Consider the following 17,546-nt stretch of genomic DNA (forward strand, 5'->3'; position numbering starts at 1 on the left):
AGAAGATGATCCCAGGGGTGCCTGGGTTACTCGGTTGAGCCTCTGACTCAGGTCATGATCTCACAGTTAGTGGGATCAAGTCCCTCATCAGGCTCTGTGCTGACAGTCTGGGGCCTTCTTGGGATTCTCTCTCTCCCCCTCTCTCTCTGTCCCTCCCCTGCTTTCTCTCTCCCTCTCTCTCCAAATAAACAAACAAATAAAGAGAGATGATTCCAGTGTTTGTGGACCCAATGCCCAGAAGCCCATTCTCCAGCACATGCAGACACCCCCCCCCCACACACACACACAAAACCCCAGTATCTTTTTCAGTTGGATTCATTGTGTGTGCTTTTTAAAACTAATCTTGGTGGCTAGTGATGAGCTTCTTCCACATTCCCAACCTCCCCACCTGGGCATCCCAGCCTTCTGCAAAGCCTCTGTGCATCTGTGCTTCTGGGACCCTCGGGGACCCTCTGTGCACGCTCAGGGCTGCAGCCACTCTCTTGCCCCCTGGCGCTGCCCCGACTGGTCCTGGAGGTCTTGGCTGGGATGCTCACTGACCTCCTGGTCTTCTGGCCCTGTGGGGCCCCCCAGCCTTGCTACTGGGAAGGGGTGAAGGGAACTCCCCCGTACCTCCCAGGCCTCTGAACTGCTGCAGAGAAGGTGCTTGTGAACTCGGTGTGATTGTAACCCTAGAGGAGTTGAGAAGAGCAGAAGAGGAAGGAGGAAGGACAGGGACAGAGTATGGCTACTGAGGCTCCGCGTTTGTGTTCTCACTGTCGACAAACAGCTCTTCCTCCCCACTCAGCAACAGACTCCCCTGTGGCAAATCTGCACCAGGCGACTCGTGTCCCTGAGGTTTGCATGGACCTCGCAGCCCAGAAACCCTCAGGGCCTGGGCCCTGCCTAGTGACACTGTGCCCCTGAGATAGATGCCTTTGAATCCCCAAATGCTCCCTTGCACAGAGACCGAAGCAGCCTCGCCTTCCCAGTGCCCCTTTCCCTGGGTGGTGTGCGGCCGCTGGAAGACCATCTTTGCTTATCCTCGTGAACCCTGCTCCCCAGCGAAGGGCCTGCGCACCTCCTGTCTTTACCTGAAGCTTCTCAGACAAGCGGTCTACTGCCCGCTCTTGCTCTGTCCAGTCCCCTCCGCCACCTGTCTTCTTTCCCCAGCCCTCTGTGGACTTCGCCCTTTGAAGTCTCACTAAGGATTCTGGAATCATCGAAGGCCTTGATCTTCGTCTCCATCCTTCCCTTTCCTCTCTGTGGCGGGTGCCACACTGTTGGTCCTCTCCAGCCAAAGCTTTTTTCTTCCTTGACTTTTGATGTGACACTAGATGACACTGGAAATCACTCCTGTGGCTCCATCAGTGTTTTCCAGTTGTCTCTTGTCCTCTGCCTGTCCTCCAGCATGGCCGCCCTGTGGCTCTCGTGTTTCCTTGCTCCCCCAGAGGCCTAGGCCACTGCTGGCATGGGGCTGGGGTGTTGGAGCCTGAGAAGCTGGGTGTTAGCCCTGGCCCTGCCACTTGCATATTGGGTGACCTTGTACCTGAGGCTTAAGTTTTCGTGCTCCTGTGCGCAAAACGGAGATGACGGTAACGCCTAGCTGGGAGGGTTATGTGATGAGTGAATGGATGCAGCAGCGCAGTGCTTTCCAAATTGTAGTCATTGACAAGCCTGCTTTACAATGTTGGCCTCATCTGGGGTAATGGGGACCCTATTAGGATTAAAAAAAGATGCTTTGTATGGAGCACTTTTCATGGTTCCTGGTACGTAGTGAGCACTCTCTAGGTGGTAGTGATAATTATCCTGTGATGAGTTGTCTGTATATAAGACCATTTTTTAAAAGATTTTTTTTAACGTTTATTTATTATTTTTTTAATGTTTATTTCTGAGAGAGAGAGAGACAGCGTGAGCAGGGGAGGGTCAGAGAGAGAGGGAGACACGGAATCTGAAGCAGGCTCCAGGCTCTGAGCTAGCTGTCAGCACAGAGCCCGATGCGGGGCTCGAACCCATGAACCGTGAGATCATGACACGAGCCAAAGTCGGACACCCAACCGACTGAGCCACCCAGGCGCCCCAATATCAGACCATTTATAGTCTGCTTCCTGCTATCACTTCTAATTCAGCCTTCACTTTTCCTTAGTCAGAATCTGATCTTCACCGGCTGCTGGTCTCTGCCCCCATGCCTTCTTTGGTGGAGAAGTCTTGTTAAGTCTTACTGACCTTTCTGTTTCACTAAATTTCTCCCCATCTTGCACATCCTTCTAATATCACCTCAGCTTCTGTCTTCTTCGGGAGAAGTCATCTTTGACTGCATTCCTTGTGCCCTTCCTTCCTCCGAAAATAGATTTGCTATTTTTCTTTGTTTCATGTATTCAGCAATTAACATAAACCGCACTGCACTGTTGTTTTTCTCCTGGTTTCCTATTTAACTTTGTACCTTTGTCTTGTTTCCCTAAATAGATGGTGAATTTCTTAATGTGAAGGCCTATTTTGAGGCATATAAGGCAGTGATTGAGGACACCAGCCATGGGGCTGGACTTTCTGCATTCACATGGTGATGTCACCACTCACAGTGTGACCTTGAGTAAGCTTAATCTTGATGTGCCTCAGTTTCTTCATCTGTCAAAAGATGATCATAACAGTACCCAGTTTGTTTTGTAAGTTTAAATGAGTGAATACTTAGCATAGACACTCACTGATTTAATCCACATAAAGTTCTTAGAATAGTGCCTGCCATATAGTGCTTATGAAGTGGTAGTGGTGGTAGTGGTGGTTTTTGTTACCAGTCCTAATGCTTCCTTCTATAGTACTGGTCCCACACAATATACGCTTAATAAATATTGCTGAGTGGGTGAATATTTCCCCTCCAGTACTCCTTTGCAGTTTTCTGTCAGTCTATTTTTCTTACACGCATGTTGGCAAGAAAATGGAAGCTCTCCTTTCATTTAATTCTAACACAAAAGAAATCCCATGGGCTTTAATAGCTTTTACTGTCCTGTATAAAGGCCAACTCATTGGTTGAGACAGTTTTTTTTTTTCTTGTACTAAATTTGAAAAAGGAATTTATTATAAGATTATTTATGGGGCCGGATGCTGGTGGAGGGCGAGAGTTCATTTTTCTAAAACCTACTTACCATGTTGTGATTAGGAAAAAATTTTTCCATTAAACACAGGAACTGTATCAAATGACGTGGGCGGCCCAGGGGGACCGGGTCAGTGGGGAGGTGGATTACACAGAGAGAGCTTTGTACCTGTGCCTCTGCCCACAGGTTCCGCTGGGAAACCAAGGAGTAAGATTCAGTGGTGTGTGCAAAAGGACAGATGTCACCTAGAAATGTAATCTGAAATTACCCCTTACCTCATAGGCGTATTTTTGTCTTCAGAGAGTAGTGTTGTCAGTAATTTACTATAATGGCAATAGCCAGGTCATTAAACTATGCAGAGAGCGTGGAAAAATCCATCTCCCTTTGCATGGCAGCAGGTCAAAGAATATATTAGACTTTCTAAATCAAATATGTTTACTGTTTTTAGTACAGTTTTCCATACCTGAGTTAGGTATTTTAATTCATACACACTGACTCCTTCAGAAAGTGAAGCCTACCAAGACATACTTGATTGCTCTGCAGAGTTAGGTAAGCATGATGATGATGGCAAGCTGTTTTACTGACTTTTAGATTTTCAGATGATACTGTAACGGATGACATTAAAATACTAGTCAGCTTGGGATCAGAAGACTGTTTTGTCATAGGTTAAAAAATTGGCTTTAAAACAGGGAATAGAAATCGTAATGGGCACTTCTGTCAGCGGAGGTCAGCTAGCGGACTGTCAGAAGACCTGGGGATTTAATGTTTTATAAATGATATGGTAAAATGACTTGATCATACCCAGTTTGTGTGTCTGTATGTTGTGTGTGTGTATGCAAGTGCAGGCATGTGCAGGTGCGTGGGTGTGCGTGTGTGATAGGGTGTTACCGTAGAGCAGGGGTGAGTGTAATCAGGACATCAAACAGGAAACAGCCTAGCTGGAAGCCGCTATCGGACACCAGAGTCGTGGGATATTCAGACGAAGTGTGTGTGCACCAGAGAACCAAGCGCTTCCAAACCCCAGTGCTCAGAGGGTTCATGCCATAGGGACCCTAGCGCCTTGGAGGAAGGATTCAAGCGCAGCGATTCCGCTGTGAACAGCATCTCAATACTTGCTCTCTTCTTTCAGATTGACGATCCCACCAGCAACCTGGAGGAGGTGACTGATGAGGCTGATGCCATCGCCTCCGTGAACAACCTGGGAAGCAAGCAAGCCCTGAGTGCAGATTACGTGGATTCTGATTACCAAAGAGGACAGCTGTACCCGTTCTCGCTTGGCAGTGATTTACACGTGGCTACTTTCGCTCTCACGAATGCAGCTCCGATGACCCCATCCTTCCGGGAGCGGTGGTACATGAATGTCAACAGCCTAATGGACCGCGCCCTGAGCCCTCAGTGTGGCAGTGGGGAAGACCTGTATATCCTCACGGGCGCTGTGCCCTCAGACCGCAGAGTGCATGGCAAAGTGTCCATCCCTGCGTTTGTTTGGCTGGCGGCCTGTTGTGCTGTCCCTGGCAGCGGCTGGGCCATGGGTTTTGTCAAGCATACCCGGGACGGTGACGTCATAGAAGACGTGATGGTGAAAGAATTGGAGAAACTGCTTCCGTTTAACCCTCAGCTGTTCCGGGACAACTGCGGTGAAACTGAGCAAGACACGGAGAGAATGAAAAAAATCCTGGAAATGGTTAACCAGGTCCAGGACGAAGAGCGAACGGTGCAATCGGAAGAGGGTGCTAGTGCCCTCCCTAGTGCAAAGAGCGAGAGATCTGCTCTGCTGCCCCCAGAGGCATCTGAGGAGAGGAGTAGCTTTTTGGGCAAGTTTATGGGCCTGCTCGCGACCCCCATCATCAGGCTTTTCCAGTTACTTTATTATCTTGCAGTGGGCATCCTGAAGAACATGATGTACTTTCTGTGGTTTGTTACCAAGCAAGTGATTAATGGCATAGAAAGTGGCCTTTACCGCCTGGGTTCAGCCACTGTCTCCTACTTCTTGGCCATTGGGGAAGAGCTGGCAAGCATTCCCTGGAAGGTACTCAAAGTCATGGTCAAAATCATCAGGGCCATTCTCCGGATCCTTTGTTGTCTGCTGAAGGCCGTTTGCCGCGTTCTGGGCATTCCTGTCCGAGTCCTTGTGGATGTGGCCACGTTCCCTGTGCACACCATCGCTGCGGTTCCGATTGTGTGCAAGGACATAGCAGTGGGACTTGGTGGCACCATCTCTTTGCTCTTTGACGCTGCTTTTGGTACTATGGGTGGCCTATTTCAGGTTCTTTTTAGTATCTGCAAGAGGATTGGCTATAAGGTTACTTTTGACAATTCTGGGGAGTTCTAGAACTCAAAAGACCTAGTAGTGTCCAGTTACAGTGAATTTGATTTTTTTTTTTTTTTTTAATAGAGAAAGCTGGAATATTTTGTCTTTGCAGTGGGTTTCTGTTCACTGTCAATTACCACTATATTTTGGCCTTGGGTAGGGGTATCTGCATGTTTTTGCAAAGGAAGATGGTATAATTTAGAATTGACCTAAGAGAAAGGTTGAGGGTGGGATTATGTATAGGACAAGCATTAGAATCCTTATTCATCCTGCTACAGATGGACCACCCGAGATTCTCTGGTGTTCATTTGTGATAACTAAGAATTACAGAGAAGGGAAGAATTAGAAGGCAACTGCAATCCAAAGAATTTTGAAGCAAATGAGAAAGGAATCTTGTTTCTGTTATTCTCTGAGACTTAAGGCCGAACCGATATAGATGATATTGATTTCATTTTCATTTGCTTCTCTTTCTTTCCAACTCGGCTGACCTTGGGAGTGTGCAGACATGCTTCCCTGTTGAAAAATAACTTTCCTAGAGATAAAGAATTTGCTCTATCCCTTAGCTTTCCATGGCTTCCAAGGACCTATAAGGTTGTTTGGGGTTTTTTTCCTCCAAAGATGAATTTTGCTGCATTTTTCTTTTAGGTAATGATAAGCATTTTATGTTAAATGTGGTATAACAAAGTTTGAATGTAACATTTTTTTGCCCTTGGAACAGTCTAGTACAGTCCTCTTGGGTGTAAAGAAGAGAATTGCAAGGGTCAGAGAGAGCCCTGCTCTGAGTTGGTGCTGCAGGTCTGAGAATATCCTTAAGCAAGCTTGGATTAACTTGATGTAAATGAAATCTCTCGCTGGCAAGAGTGAGCGCAAAGACTGACATGTTAAGCTAATAGGAAAATTTGCATTCTTTAATATTCTCGATCAGTCTTTGTTAGACACCAAGGAAGTACACATTACCGTAAAGCACTCAGACCTCTGTCCTTAAATTGTTTTGGTTTAAGTGTGTACAAAAGAGCCACAAAGGAAAAACTATTCTAGCTATCTCAGAAAAAAAGTCCATATCCATATGTATCTAAGTTTATATAGGTATAAACTTGATTAACAATCACTATGTCTTAGGAAATTATTTTTCTAGTGTGTTTGAGGCTAGAAAACATAAGTCTCCCCTTAAAGCAAATTTGATTTGAGAGCTAATCCTTTTTTTTTTTTTACTTTGATCAAGCACTTGCTATTTTAAATTGTGCCCTGTAAGAGAAAGCAGAATCTTCCAAACTTTGCCCTGCCTTCCGCAGCTGAGCTGGAATCATCTGGATTTTTCTGAACATTCTAAAGAGTTGCTGTGAGATAGAAAGGGGCCAACTGTAAAATACTGATCTTGGGGGTGCAGGGTACCATTCATCTGAAAGTCATTGCAAATACCTGGGATCCAGAAAGGCAACAAGGAGAGAATAACGAGCCAGTTATTTGCAGCGGGTCAGTAAGACAAGAAATGTGAGTGCATGGAGTTACATTTTGCTGAAAAATAATTGAATTGCACCCAAAGTAAGAAGCGTAGCCATCCTGATCAATTAGGGGTACGATGTTGGGAATTACAAACATCAGACTAGCCCATGACAGGGAGATATGTGCTAGATTTCTTCAAGACTCTTGAGCAGTTGTTTACCAACACTTCTGTTCATGAGTGTGAACATCTGTAGCTGGGCTTCCCTTCTTTTCAGCAGCGTGAAGGTACGTAGAAGGGTGAGGGTTTGCCTTGGTACTAACGGGTCAAGAATCCTGCTGGATGAAAGGAAGGGAATCTAACAAGAGAGATGGTCTGGCCAAACCCTGAACTTATGAAAACACCGAGGTACAGGGAGGTGCCAGACTTGCCTTTAGTTTCTTTGCTGGATGATGACAGGCCAGGAGCCAAGGTCTTTTGTGTGTGTCCTGCCACACCTGCGATGTCACATAATGCGGTGTGTGTGTGTTACTACTCAGCTGCCTCCTGGACCGTGGTTGGGGTTTCCTCCATCGTCCATCCAGCAGAGTCTCGGCCCTGACTCATCAATTGGATTCAGCCTTTTTGATGAAATGATTAGCCGTCCATGCACAGCCTCATGTTTACCGCCTCCCGCCAAATCTGTATTCCCTCACAGTATATTACCTGTATACCGACAGGTCCAAAGCGGGCCTCCATGGCAGCTTGAGCCCCTTGGCACCATGCAAGGAACAGGGCATCCAAACTGCTTCTTAGGAGCCATTTAGAAATGTCTCCTTTTTTACCTATAGTTGTTTAGTGTCTTATTTATTTATTCTTGTGCGGCCTTTTGTGAAATCTGGGAATGGATAATAAAGTAAAATATATCCTTAAAGGTAGGTGGCTGAGATCCTCTACTCTGGACCGTGAGGGTTGGCTGTGCCTCTCATTTACAAGTGGCTCTTGCAGGTGGCTGGACTGCTGACCTTTCCTACCAAGCTACTTTGGGCTTTGAGGTGAGAATTCAGATTGATGAACCCTGTCTCTGGCTTGAAGATTTTTCTGTGGCTCTGTTATGTTCTCAGGCCCAGGGGAGGTCAGCCAACTCTTCATTCTTATGGAGCTCATTTTCTAGTCTGTGGATCAGCCTCGCCTTCGGACACTCCTTTTTTCCATTGTGCCTTTTGAATGTTGGCTTCTCACTCACCATCAGCACTTCCACCTAAATGCAGACTAGGGAATTGGGAGAAGGAACTAGAATGAAGCACTCATCATTCAATCAGCCTTTCATCTATCAGACATGTATTTTTGAACATCAAGGTTGCAGAGATCAGTAAGACATGGATCCCATCTTGGAGGAGTTCAGAAATCTAGTGGGGGGCATATGTGGTACAGTGGATAACCTATAACACATCATGGCTAGTGATTCAGTGAACATACTAGCAGCAGGCTCCCTGGAGAATGGGAAGAAAGCCCACATAACCATGGAAATTGGGGAAGCCTTTACAGAGGGTGTGACAAAAGCCAATTTTGGACATTTTCGAGCTATGTACAATGCTGTGCACCTTGCAATGCTCAATAAAGTAATTATTGACAACCCATGAGCCGTTCTGTCAATCTGTGTCATTCTATTTATGTTATTAACCATAAAATAACTACAGGAGGAGAATCCTGATGGTTGAGATGAACTTTGGGGATTATCTGTGATTTTTATTTTTTCCCATTCTCTTCTTTATCCACATTAACTCAAGTGGCTTCTGCTCTCATCTAGCTTTGTTAAAAATTTTTTGTTGTTGAATAATGCGAGAGGGTTAGATCAGTGAAGGAGGCCTTAGCATTACTGTTCAATGTTCTTTCCTCTGAAAAGCTATTTGGGACACCAGGTATTTGTGGTCTGTCCTTCAGAAGTAAGCACCAAGGGCTTATTCCTTCACGATTCTGAATCACATAGAGAATTATAAAAAAAACAAAAACAAAAACACTTATTCATTCATTAGGAATACCCCACAGTATTGTGGGGTATGAAAAGCCACAAGCAGTCTCTGAGTAGAACTGGTCTTCTCTGTGGCCTTAGGTGGGGCACCCCATAGGAGGTGATTCTTGGCTGTTTTCCCATTTGGGCAGGACCTGATGTGGGATTGTGTGTCTTATTCAGCCTTTCACCCAAGCTCACCTGGTGGAGTATTTTTAAAACATACTCCACCAGGAGCAATACAGTGTGGACTGCTTGACTTTCATGGGTTCTCAGAATTTCTCCTTGTCTCTTTCTGTAGGCATTTTCCCCAGATCGTGGCTTGATTTCTAATAATTACGCTCCAAACTAATTATCGTTAAGCTTAAATTTCAACAAAGAAAGCCCTCGTGACCACTTGTCTTTGTTGGCTGTGTTCAGCATACAGGAGTCCACTGTGAGACACTCTTGGGAGGTGGTGGGTCAAGGTCAAGCCTGGAGACAGTATTGCCCAACGGTTGCACCCAGGCTCTGGAGTCAAAATGACTTCAGCTGGAATCCTGGCTTCCACATTTAGCAACTATGTGATACTGGACAAGTTACCACCCAAATCCCCAGTTTCCTCGTCTGTAAGACAGGGTTAATTATTCTAAACTCAGAGGGTCGTTATAAGAATTCATTGAGTTAATGAAGATACAGCATTCATTACATGGCTGCCATGTGATAAGTGCTCAGGAAATGTTAATTCTTGTTGATATAGCTACTGTTGATAATAATATCCATGCATCTTGGATGAAATTGCCTGGAAGTTGCCTTAGAGCCCAGGGTAGTTGTAGATCTGAGCTGGAAAGGCTGAGGTTAAAGTGCAGTCTGGGAGTTGAGGCCATGAATGAAGGTGAAGGAATCCAGAGCCTCATCAGAGGTGTCCATATGTCTGAGGAAACAGGTGAGGGTTGGACCTAAAGTTTAGACGAAGGAGGCTCTGAGACCGGGAACTGCCATATTTCCAGCACTATTCAGGAAGGGAGGCATGAGTGTTTCTGGTCTCTGGAATAGAGGAGTTTTCCCTCCTGGCCCCTTCCTTGCTGAGTCTGCAGTCTGATAACAGATTCAGCTCCCCAGGAACCCTGACATTGGAAGGGAAGTAACTAGACAGAGTACGTATATTTTAGCGACTGGAAGAAATGATGGCTCTTAGCATAAATAGTCATTCTGCTTTATTCCTCAGCCTCTTGTGAGTTAAGACGTCATGAATTAGTACCCAAAGACCAACCTTTTTGTTTTTTAGTGTTAATTTTTGAAAGAGAGGGAGAGTGAGTGTGCACATACACACAAGTGGGGGGGGGCAGAGAGAGAGGGGGACAGAGGATCTGAAGCAGGCTCTGTTGACAGCAGAGAGCTTAATGTGGGGCTCGAACTCACAAACCCTGAGATCATGACCTGAGCTGAAGCTGGATGCTCAACTGACTGAGCCACCCAGGTGCCCCACTAATTGATCTTTAATACCTATATCCAAAGAAGATGCTGACAACATGTTTGGACTTGGGGAGGCTTGAGTATGATAGAAAACTGCATGCTATCTCTGAAGTTGGCACAATCACTTTCAAAATAAGAGATTATTTTTATAAAGAAGAATCCATATTACGTAGATGAACTGAAAGATAATTTTGATGATTAATTACGAAATTATAAGAGGTCTACCTATTCTGTGTGTCCTGAGTTGGCCCACTTAATGGATCACTCTTGGTTCAAATTTTTAAAAATAGTCATGTTGGGGGTGTGGTACCTGGGTGGCTCAGTCGGTTAAGTGTCCGACTTCAGCTCAGGTCATGATCTCGGGGTTTGTGAGTTCAAGCCCCACGTTGGGCTCTGTGCTGACAGCTCAGAGCCTGGAGCCTGTTTCAGATTCTGTGTCTCCCTCTCTCTCTGTCCCTCACCCCACCTCTCATGCTCTGTTTCTCTCTCTCTCAAGAATAAATAAAACATTAAGAAAAAAGGGGAGCCATGTTGACAGATGTTCAGAGCTTCTGGACTTGGCTCCTGAACTACCCTTTTCATTGGTGATTCCCACCCACCTCTTGACCACCTCTAACTGAGCATCTTTCCATCCCTCTCTGGTTTCTGCTCCAACTGATACACGTATTCAGTGTTTTCTGGGTGTCTAAGATTTGACTCTTCAGGATCACTCTTGCTTCTTTTTATCTTGACAGAGTTATACCTCCTGAAAGATCACTTTTCCAAGCCAGAGCCCCTTCCCTATGGAGACCTGCTCAGACAGCCCCAACTGGGACAAGTCCTGTTTTGTGAACACCTTAAAAACACTGGAAGACTCCTGGGTAGAGGGGGGAGAAGTTTACAAGAGTACCGAGGGGACTCCGGCTCATGCCTCCATCCAGAGTTAAACTCATGTGACTTTAAAAGTATAGAAAAATGTAACTTATGCTTAATGAAAGGGGGTTTGAGAATAAATACAATATTTTGGTAGTGGGACAGGGTGACGCCTTGAATCAGCACTCATAAGGACTCTCATACCTGTCTATAGGTCCTTCCTAAATACATGTATAATTTTGCGTATTTCTTGCCCATCTGAAAAAGTTTACTGGTTTCTTTTTCATCTGAAAATGGTAGATTCACCTATTAGAACCCTAGAGTTTGCAGAAGTACTTTCACCTACAGGAATTCATCCGATCTGCCCCAACATTCTGTATTGGCAGGTACACTCACAGTTATCTAGACTTTGATGGTAGGAGTCTAGGGCTGTTGTCCTTTTAGGGAGTATGTGATTCTTTTTTGGGTAGGGAAAGGGCACACTCGCTAAGATGGACCAACACACCATAAAAAACAGATTATTTATTTATTTTACTTTATGGGTGTACAGAGAGGTCCCAAGTGTTACTGTACTGAACAGTACTGCTCTTATCTGGAAAAGCACTATCTAGAGCCATCCTGAAGATTCAGTGTCATAGCAAAGGCCACATCCTAACAAGAGGTCCCAGGATCTCTAGCATCTTTGGAAGGCAAAAAGAGTTCAAGATCAAATCTGCCGGGAGCTGTGCGCTAACACGCTTCCCTAAAGAGCTGTGCCCCTGGTTCCTTGGTGTTGTTTCGTTTGTTTGTTAGCCTGCACCCTGAATTCCATAGGCCTGGGTTCAAGCCTTTGTTCTCCTGAGATATTTTTAGGAAAGTCCCCAAATAAAAATATCAACCTCGTAGGGTTTCCGTAAAGATCAGATGAGATAATAAGCTTTGTAAACTATAAAGTAGCATATAAATATGAAGATTTATTATTATAGGAGGCTCTAGAGTTGGTACTCTTCCCTCAAAACTTGGTGCATGGTTCGTTTTTTTATTTATTTTTCAAGATTTTTTAATGTGTGCAAGTATATACATATGTATTTATCGGAGAGACGGTGCTTGAGTGAGCAAGGGGCAGAGAGAGAGGGAGAGAGAGAATCCCATGCAGGCTCTGCACTGTCAGGGCTCAAGCACACCCACTGTGGGCCTTGAACTCAGTAAACATGAGGTTATGACCTGAGCCAAAGTTGGACGCTTAACCAACTGAGCCACCCAGGTGCCCCTGGTTCAGTTTTTAAAATGTGAGTAGGTACAAGTGAAAATTAAAGCTGCTTTCTAGAATGCATAAATGGTTTAGCCCAGGACCGGGTTTGGCAGACATGTTGAACATGGGAAGGCTCTGGATTTAAGGTCCTCAGAATTCTGCCTCTTATCCATCCTTAGGTCTATTTTCTCAAAACTCAGTAAATCCTGTCTTCAGTCGACTGGTCTGCATTTACCTCATGCACATCCCTCGTGTATGAGTCAGCTGAGTCCCTGGAATATTAGGTATTGAAAAGAAGACACTATATGAATCATATAACAATAGAGCTGAACACAAAACACACCAGAGTGAAAAGCCACAGGGGAGCCTCTGAGAACCGACAGAAGCCGCCCAGACCAGCTTGCAAACTGAAGGTCGGCCCTGGCCTGCCACTGAGTCATCTATTTCCAAGAACACCAGACAGTGACTTCCAGGATTGTGTGTCTGGAGCATCTCTCAAGTATGTATTTCCCTAACACACTTGTTGACTGGGCCTAGCCAGGTGTATCCTGTTCGCTGCATCTGGAAGTCAACGTTCAGGGAAGTAGAAGTTTCAGAAGTGAGGAATAAGCAGGCTGGTCAAAGCGGAGGGGGCTCCTGGGACACAAGAAACCGGAATTTGCTTCCTCTGAGTTACTTGACTTTTTCTGGATGAACTCCTTGGTGCATTTGCAAAACAAGAAGGGATGGATGGGCAGGACCATCCTTAGGGCCTCGCCAAATTGCAGGTAATAAATCTCTGCTTTTCAACAGGTAATTTTCTATCACTGAATCACAGATGTTTCTGATCAAGTGTTCTTAATTTATCTCTTCTGCGTGAGGGTTACCAAAAGTCAGGTAAATTCTCTGGGATATTTCTGGGAAGGATAGTGAAATTGTCTCATTGTTGTATCGTTGTTAGCATTTCTTCTTCCCAGACTCACGAAATTGATTAGCAGGGTTACTCAGATGGTAGCCAACCTGAGAGCATTTAAGAAGATCTCCTGGATGGCAGAGAACTTCCAGCAGCTTGCAGTCTCACCCATTGGCTCTCTTTCCTTGGGCTGTCTCTGTTTATGTGAAAGTAGAGTCTCAGAAGAGTTAGCACTGTGTCACCACGAGCTAGTTAGAATAAATGATCTGCAATCCTTCCCACAGCTGGAGCAACGGCCTCACACAGGAACTGTTTTGGTCAGCGAGGGGCATGATGGAAGGCACTGCGCTGGGGGTCAGGAGGAGCCCGCCTCGGAGCAGATTCCCAGCGGGGGAAGCCCCTTGCCCAGATGAGCCCTTTCCTGTGAGGGCTGGGGACAAAAATCTAAGATCTTGGAAATAATGCCAGCAAATTGCTCTCTCCGGGTCAAATAGAAGATCAGCCACTTGCAGATCAAAGTAGAAATATATACATGGAAGAGGTAACTAGGCTGCAAGGTCTATGACGCTCATAACCAGTGGTGTGCTGGTTAATGCCAAACCACCAGCTTTCTGGAGTGGGAGGGACAAACCTGATTTCATTTTCTCTGGTACAAATACTCCAACCATGGCTCATTTCAAGCTGCCAGTGTGACGTCACCGAAAGAATGGAGAAGAAACGTGTCTAATCAGGGCTCCTGAGCTGATGCAAGTCACCGGGAACCACTCCACCACACCATAACTTTATAACCCAGTTGAGTGCACTAAGGCCTATAGAGAAGAGGTGTTTCCAGTGGAGAAGGAGTTGATCAACCATTGTATGGCAGAGAAAGGTCACTGTGACAGACACTGACCACAAGAGACGAAGTCTTGGCAACTTAAATTTTGAGTGTTTCCAAATCCAGATCCATCACCTGCCCTGTAAAATGAATGCATCAGGTAACTTTAGCTCAGTGCCATTAAACCTCAACTTACCTAAGGCCTCTTTTCAATCCTGTTGGGACCATCCAACCTTCTGATCATGACCTGGCTTCTCAGGTTGCCTTGCCTCTGAGGCGAGAGGAGGGGCGCACGATAAGCCTCTATGATACTCCCTCACGGATGGACCCACAGCTCAACTTAAGCCAAAGAATGATGCCCTATGTAAATATTAAGTGACTTATAATTTATAAAGCACTTTCACATTCATCAGTGGACTACGTGTGACCACAGATATTTTGGTTTTTGACTTCTTTTCAAAAACAGAAGCTCTGGTAACTGTGCCAGCATTTTTACAAGGCCATAATCAGCTACCGCTGAATGGACGGTTTGTCGTGAGCTCCATCACTTCCTTATCACCTCTCTGACCTGACCCACTTTGCTCAGTTAAGTTACTTGCTTAGCTCCCATAGCCACTTGGGTTTGCCAATCCCTAACAGGACCTCATATCAGTCATATCCATCCTGTGAGCACTAATCACCCCGATTTTATAGATTTTTAAGCTAAGATTCAGAGATTCAGCTGACTTTCCTATGATTGCACAGTTAGGTGAGACCCAGTTCTTAGAGTTCAAGGCTGTTCAGGGTCACTACATAAAGTTGTACAGATTGTATACTGCACAACTCCAGGAATGCCTTTGACACATAGTCTGTGTGAATGGAGCCCTCTAGAGTTTTATAGCCCACACTATATGTAGAAGCCCTGAGACCATTTTCCCTTCCATTTCACCATAGTTCTCATACTGTCATACACTTAATATTAGTCATTTCCTTCAAATTTTTATTATAGAACAAATAGATGAGGAAGTGAAACAGAGAATGATCAGATTGAAACATGGGCCAGTAAGTCTGACACAATAAGTCTTACCACAGATAGATACATTGTCCAACTTATGGAAATGAGATAGGTGTGCAATGAAGAATTGCTCTCTAATGGCCACAATATTTTATTTTATTTTATTTTATTTTTTGAGAGAAGGAGAGAGTCTGTGAGTGGAGGAGGGACTGGGGGATTGAGAGAGAGAGAGAATCTTAAGTAGGCTCCATGCTCAGCACAGAGCCTGACATGGGGCTCAATCCCATGACCCTGAGACCATGACCTGAACTGAAATCAAGAATCAGACTTGGGGCACCTGGGTGGCTCAGTCAGTTAAGTGTCCAACTTCGGCTCAGGTCATGATCTCACGGTTCGTGGGTTCGAACCCCTGGCTGTGCTGACAGCCAGCTCAGAGCCTGGAGCCTGTTTCAGATTCTATATCTCCCTCTCTCTCTGACCCTCCCCTGCTCATGCTGTTTCTCTCTCAAAAATAAATTTTAAAAAATTTTAAAAAAATTTTTAAAATGAGTCAGACTCTTAACTAACTGATCCACCCAGGTGCCCCAATGGCCACAATCTTTTTAAGAGTGATCTCTTTGTCTTGCAATTTTCCCTGCTCTATAAGTGACCCAATATCTTTCTAGATTTCAGTTTCCACATGATTAAATGGGAGGTTTGCACTCAAGTTTTCAGTGAGTAGTGCTTAATCCTCGGTAAACATTTAGAATCACCAGGGAGATTTTATTTATTTTTAACTGATTCTTAGGTCCCATCCCTAAAGATTTGAACTAAGACTTCACTAAAAAAGATATACATAATGTCGAAGAAGGGGGGGAAGCACATGAAAAGATACTCCACATCATCAGTCATCGGGGAAGTGCAATTTAAATGTATTGCACACATGGCCCACAGAATGGAGAGGGTGTGGAGCCCCTGGGACTCTCATGTACAGCTGGTGGAAATATAAAATGGAACAACCACTTTGGAAAGCTGTTTGGAAGCTTCTTCCTATGCTAAACATATACCTGCCATGTGATTCAGTCATTCCACTCCGTTCTGTTTAGGAAAAAAGAAAGCATATATCCAGACAAAGACCTGCACCTGTGTGTTCATGGTGGCTTTATTTATAATAGTCCCAAACTGGGAAGAACTCAAATGTTTGGTGACAGGTGAATTGATTGACAGGTTGTGGTATATCCCACAATGGAATACTACTCAGCAATAAAAAGGAATTGACACATAACCACGTGGGTAAATCTCAAAATAATGTTGAGTTAATGAAGCCAGAAAAAAGAAAAGGAATGTACTAGATGATTCCATTTATATAAAATTCTAGAAAATATAAGTAGAAATATAAATCTATAGCAACAGAAAGCAGATTGATTTTTGCCTTTCTGTGGGGATGGGGGAAGTAGAGAAGAATATCAAAGGGTGTGCAGACACTTTAGGAGGTAATGTTCATGTTCGTCATCTTGATTCTAGCGATGGATCAGGATATATACTCAAGTCAAAACTCATCAAGTTGTTTAAATATGTGCAGTTTGGGGCACCTGGGTGGCTTAGTCGGTTAAGTGTCTGACTTTCGCTTAGGTCATGATCTCGCGGTTCGTGGGTTCGAGCCCCGCGTCGGGCTCTGTGCTGACTGCCAGCTCAGAGCCTGGAGCCTGTTTCAGTCTGTGACTCCCTCTCTCTCTGACCCTCCCCTGCTAACGCTGTCTCTCTCTCTCCTAGAAATAAATAAAACATTAAAAATTTTTTTATAAATGTGTGCAGTTTATTGTATTCCAATTATACAGTGTATTTGATATGACATATTTCAATGCAGCTATTAAAAAGAACCTGGTACCTTAGTCTCAGGCCCAAACATTCTGATTGAATTGGTCTGGGCATCAGTATTTATTAAAAAATTTATCTAGGGCCACCTGGGTGGCTCAGTCAGTTAAGTGTCAGCCTTTGGCTCAGGTCATGATCTCACAGTTCGTGGGTTAGAACCCCACATCGGGCTCTGTGCTGACAACTCAGAGCCTGGAGCCTGCTTTGGATTCTGTGTCTCCCTCTCTTTCTGTCCTTCCCCTGCTCACACTCTGTCTCTCTCTCTATTTATATATAAAATAAAAAAATTTTAAATTTCATCTAAGATTCTGTTGTTCACCCAAGGTTGATTCTATAATTTTAGGTCATTTCAACTGCTCTGGGCCCTGGGAATCTTGGGAGAGCCCTTCCCCACTTTGTGCATGAGAGCGGAAGGATGGTCCCCTCAAAGCTGTTGTTCATGCAATAGAGGATGCAAAGTGCTTAAATCCATCACCCAGTTCCTGAGGTCTGGCCTGGCTGCTTAAAAGCTGGAGCTACTTTGGCCTCTCACAGAATAGAAACACCCCTCCTCCTCCAGTATCTATCCATCTATTCCAGCCTGATGCCTTCCTGTGACATTTTTTTCCCCAAACATGCTTTTGGTGAGCATGTTGATACTT

At 44.8% G+C, this 17,546-nt stretch overlaps 2 protein-coding genes across 2 annotated transcripts in view; both read left to right on the forward strand.

Moving 5' to 3' along the window:
• Window positions 1-1,438, forward strand: part of LOC144240653 (lysine-specific demethylase 4D-like) — a gene marked incomplete at its 5' end in the record, with an annotated part of 46,311 nt that extends 44,873 nt beyond the window's left edge. The window contains one exon of the mRNA XM_077775022.1: window positions 1,431-1,438. Within this exon, the coding sequence (XP_077631148.1) occupies window positions 1,431-1,438 (8 nt within the window). The remainder of the gene's footprint in view (window positions 1-1,430) is intronic.
• A 130-nt stretch (window positions 1,439-1,568) lies between these two features.
• Window positions 1,569-8,442, forward strand: ENDOD1 (endonuclease domain containing 1). The gene is made up of 2 exons (XM_077775023.1): window positions 1,569-1,574; window positions 4,198-8,442. Exons 1-2 carry the CDS (start codon window positions 1,569-1,571, stop codon window positions 5,398-5,400), a joined length of 1,209 nt encoding a protein of 402 aa, XP_077631149.1. The 3' UTR covers window positions 5,401-8,442.
• The last annotated feature ends 9,104 nt before the right edge of the window (window positions 8,443-17,546 follow it).

This window comes from Crocuta crocuta, unplaced genomic scaffold, assembly GCF_008692635.1.
Source record: "Crocuta crocuta isolate KB4526 unplaced genomic scaffold, BGI_CrCroc_1.0 scaffold1293, whole genome shotgun sequence".
Classification (NCBI taxonomy): domain Eukaryota; kingdom Metazoa; phylum Chordata; class Mammalia; order Carnivora; family Hyaenidae; genus Crocuta; species Crocuta crocuta.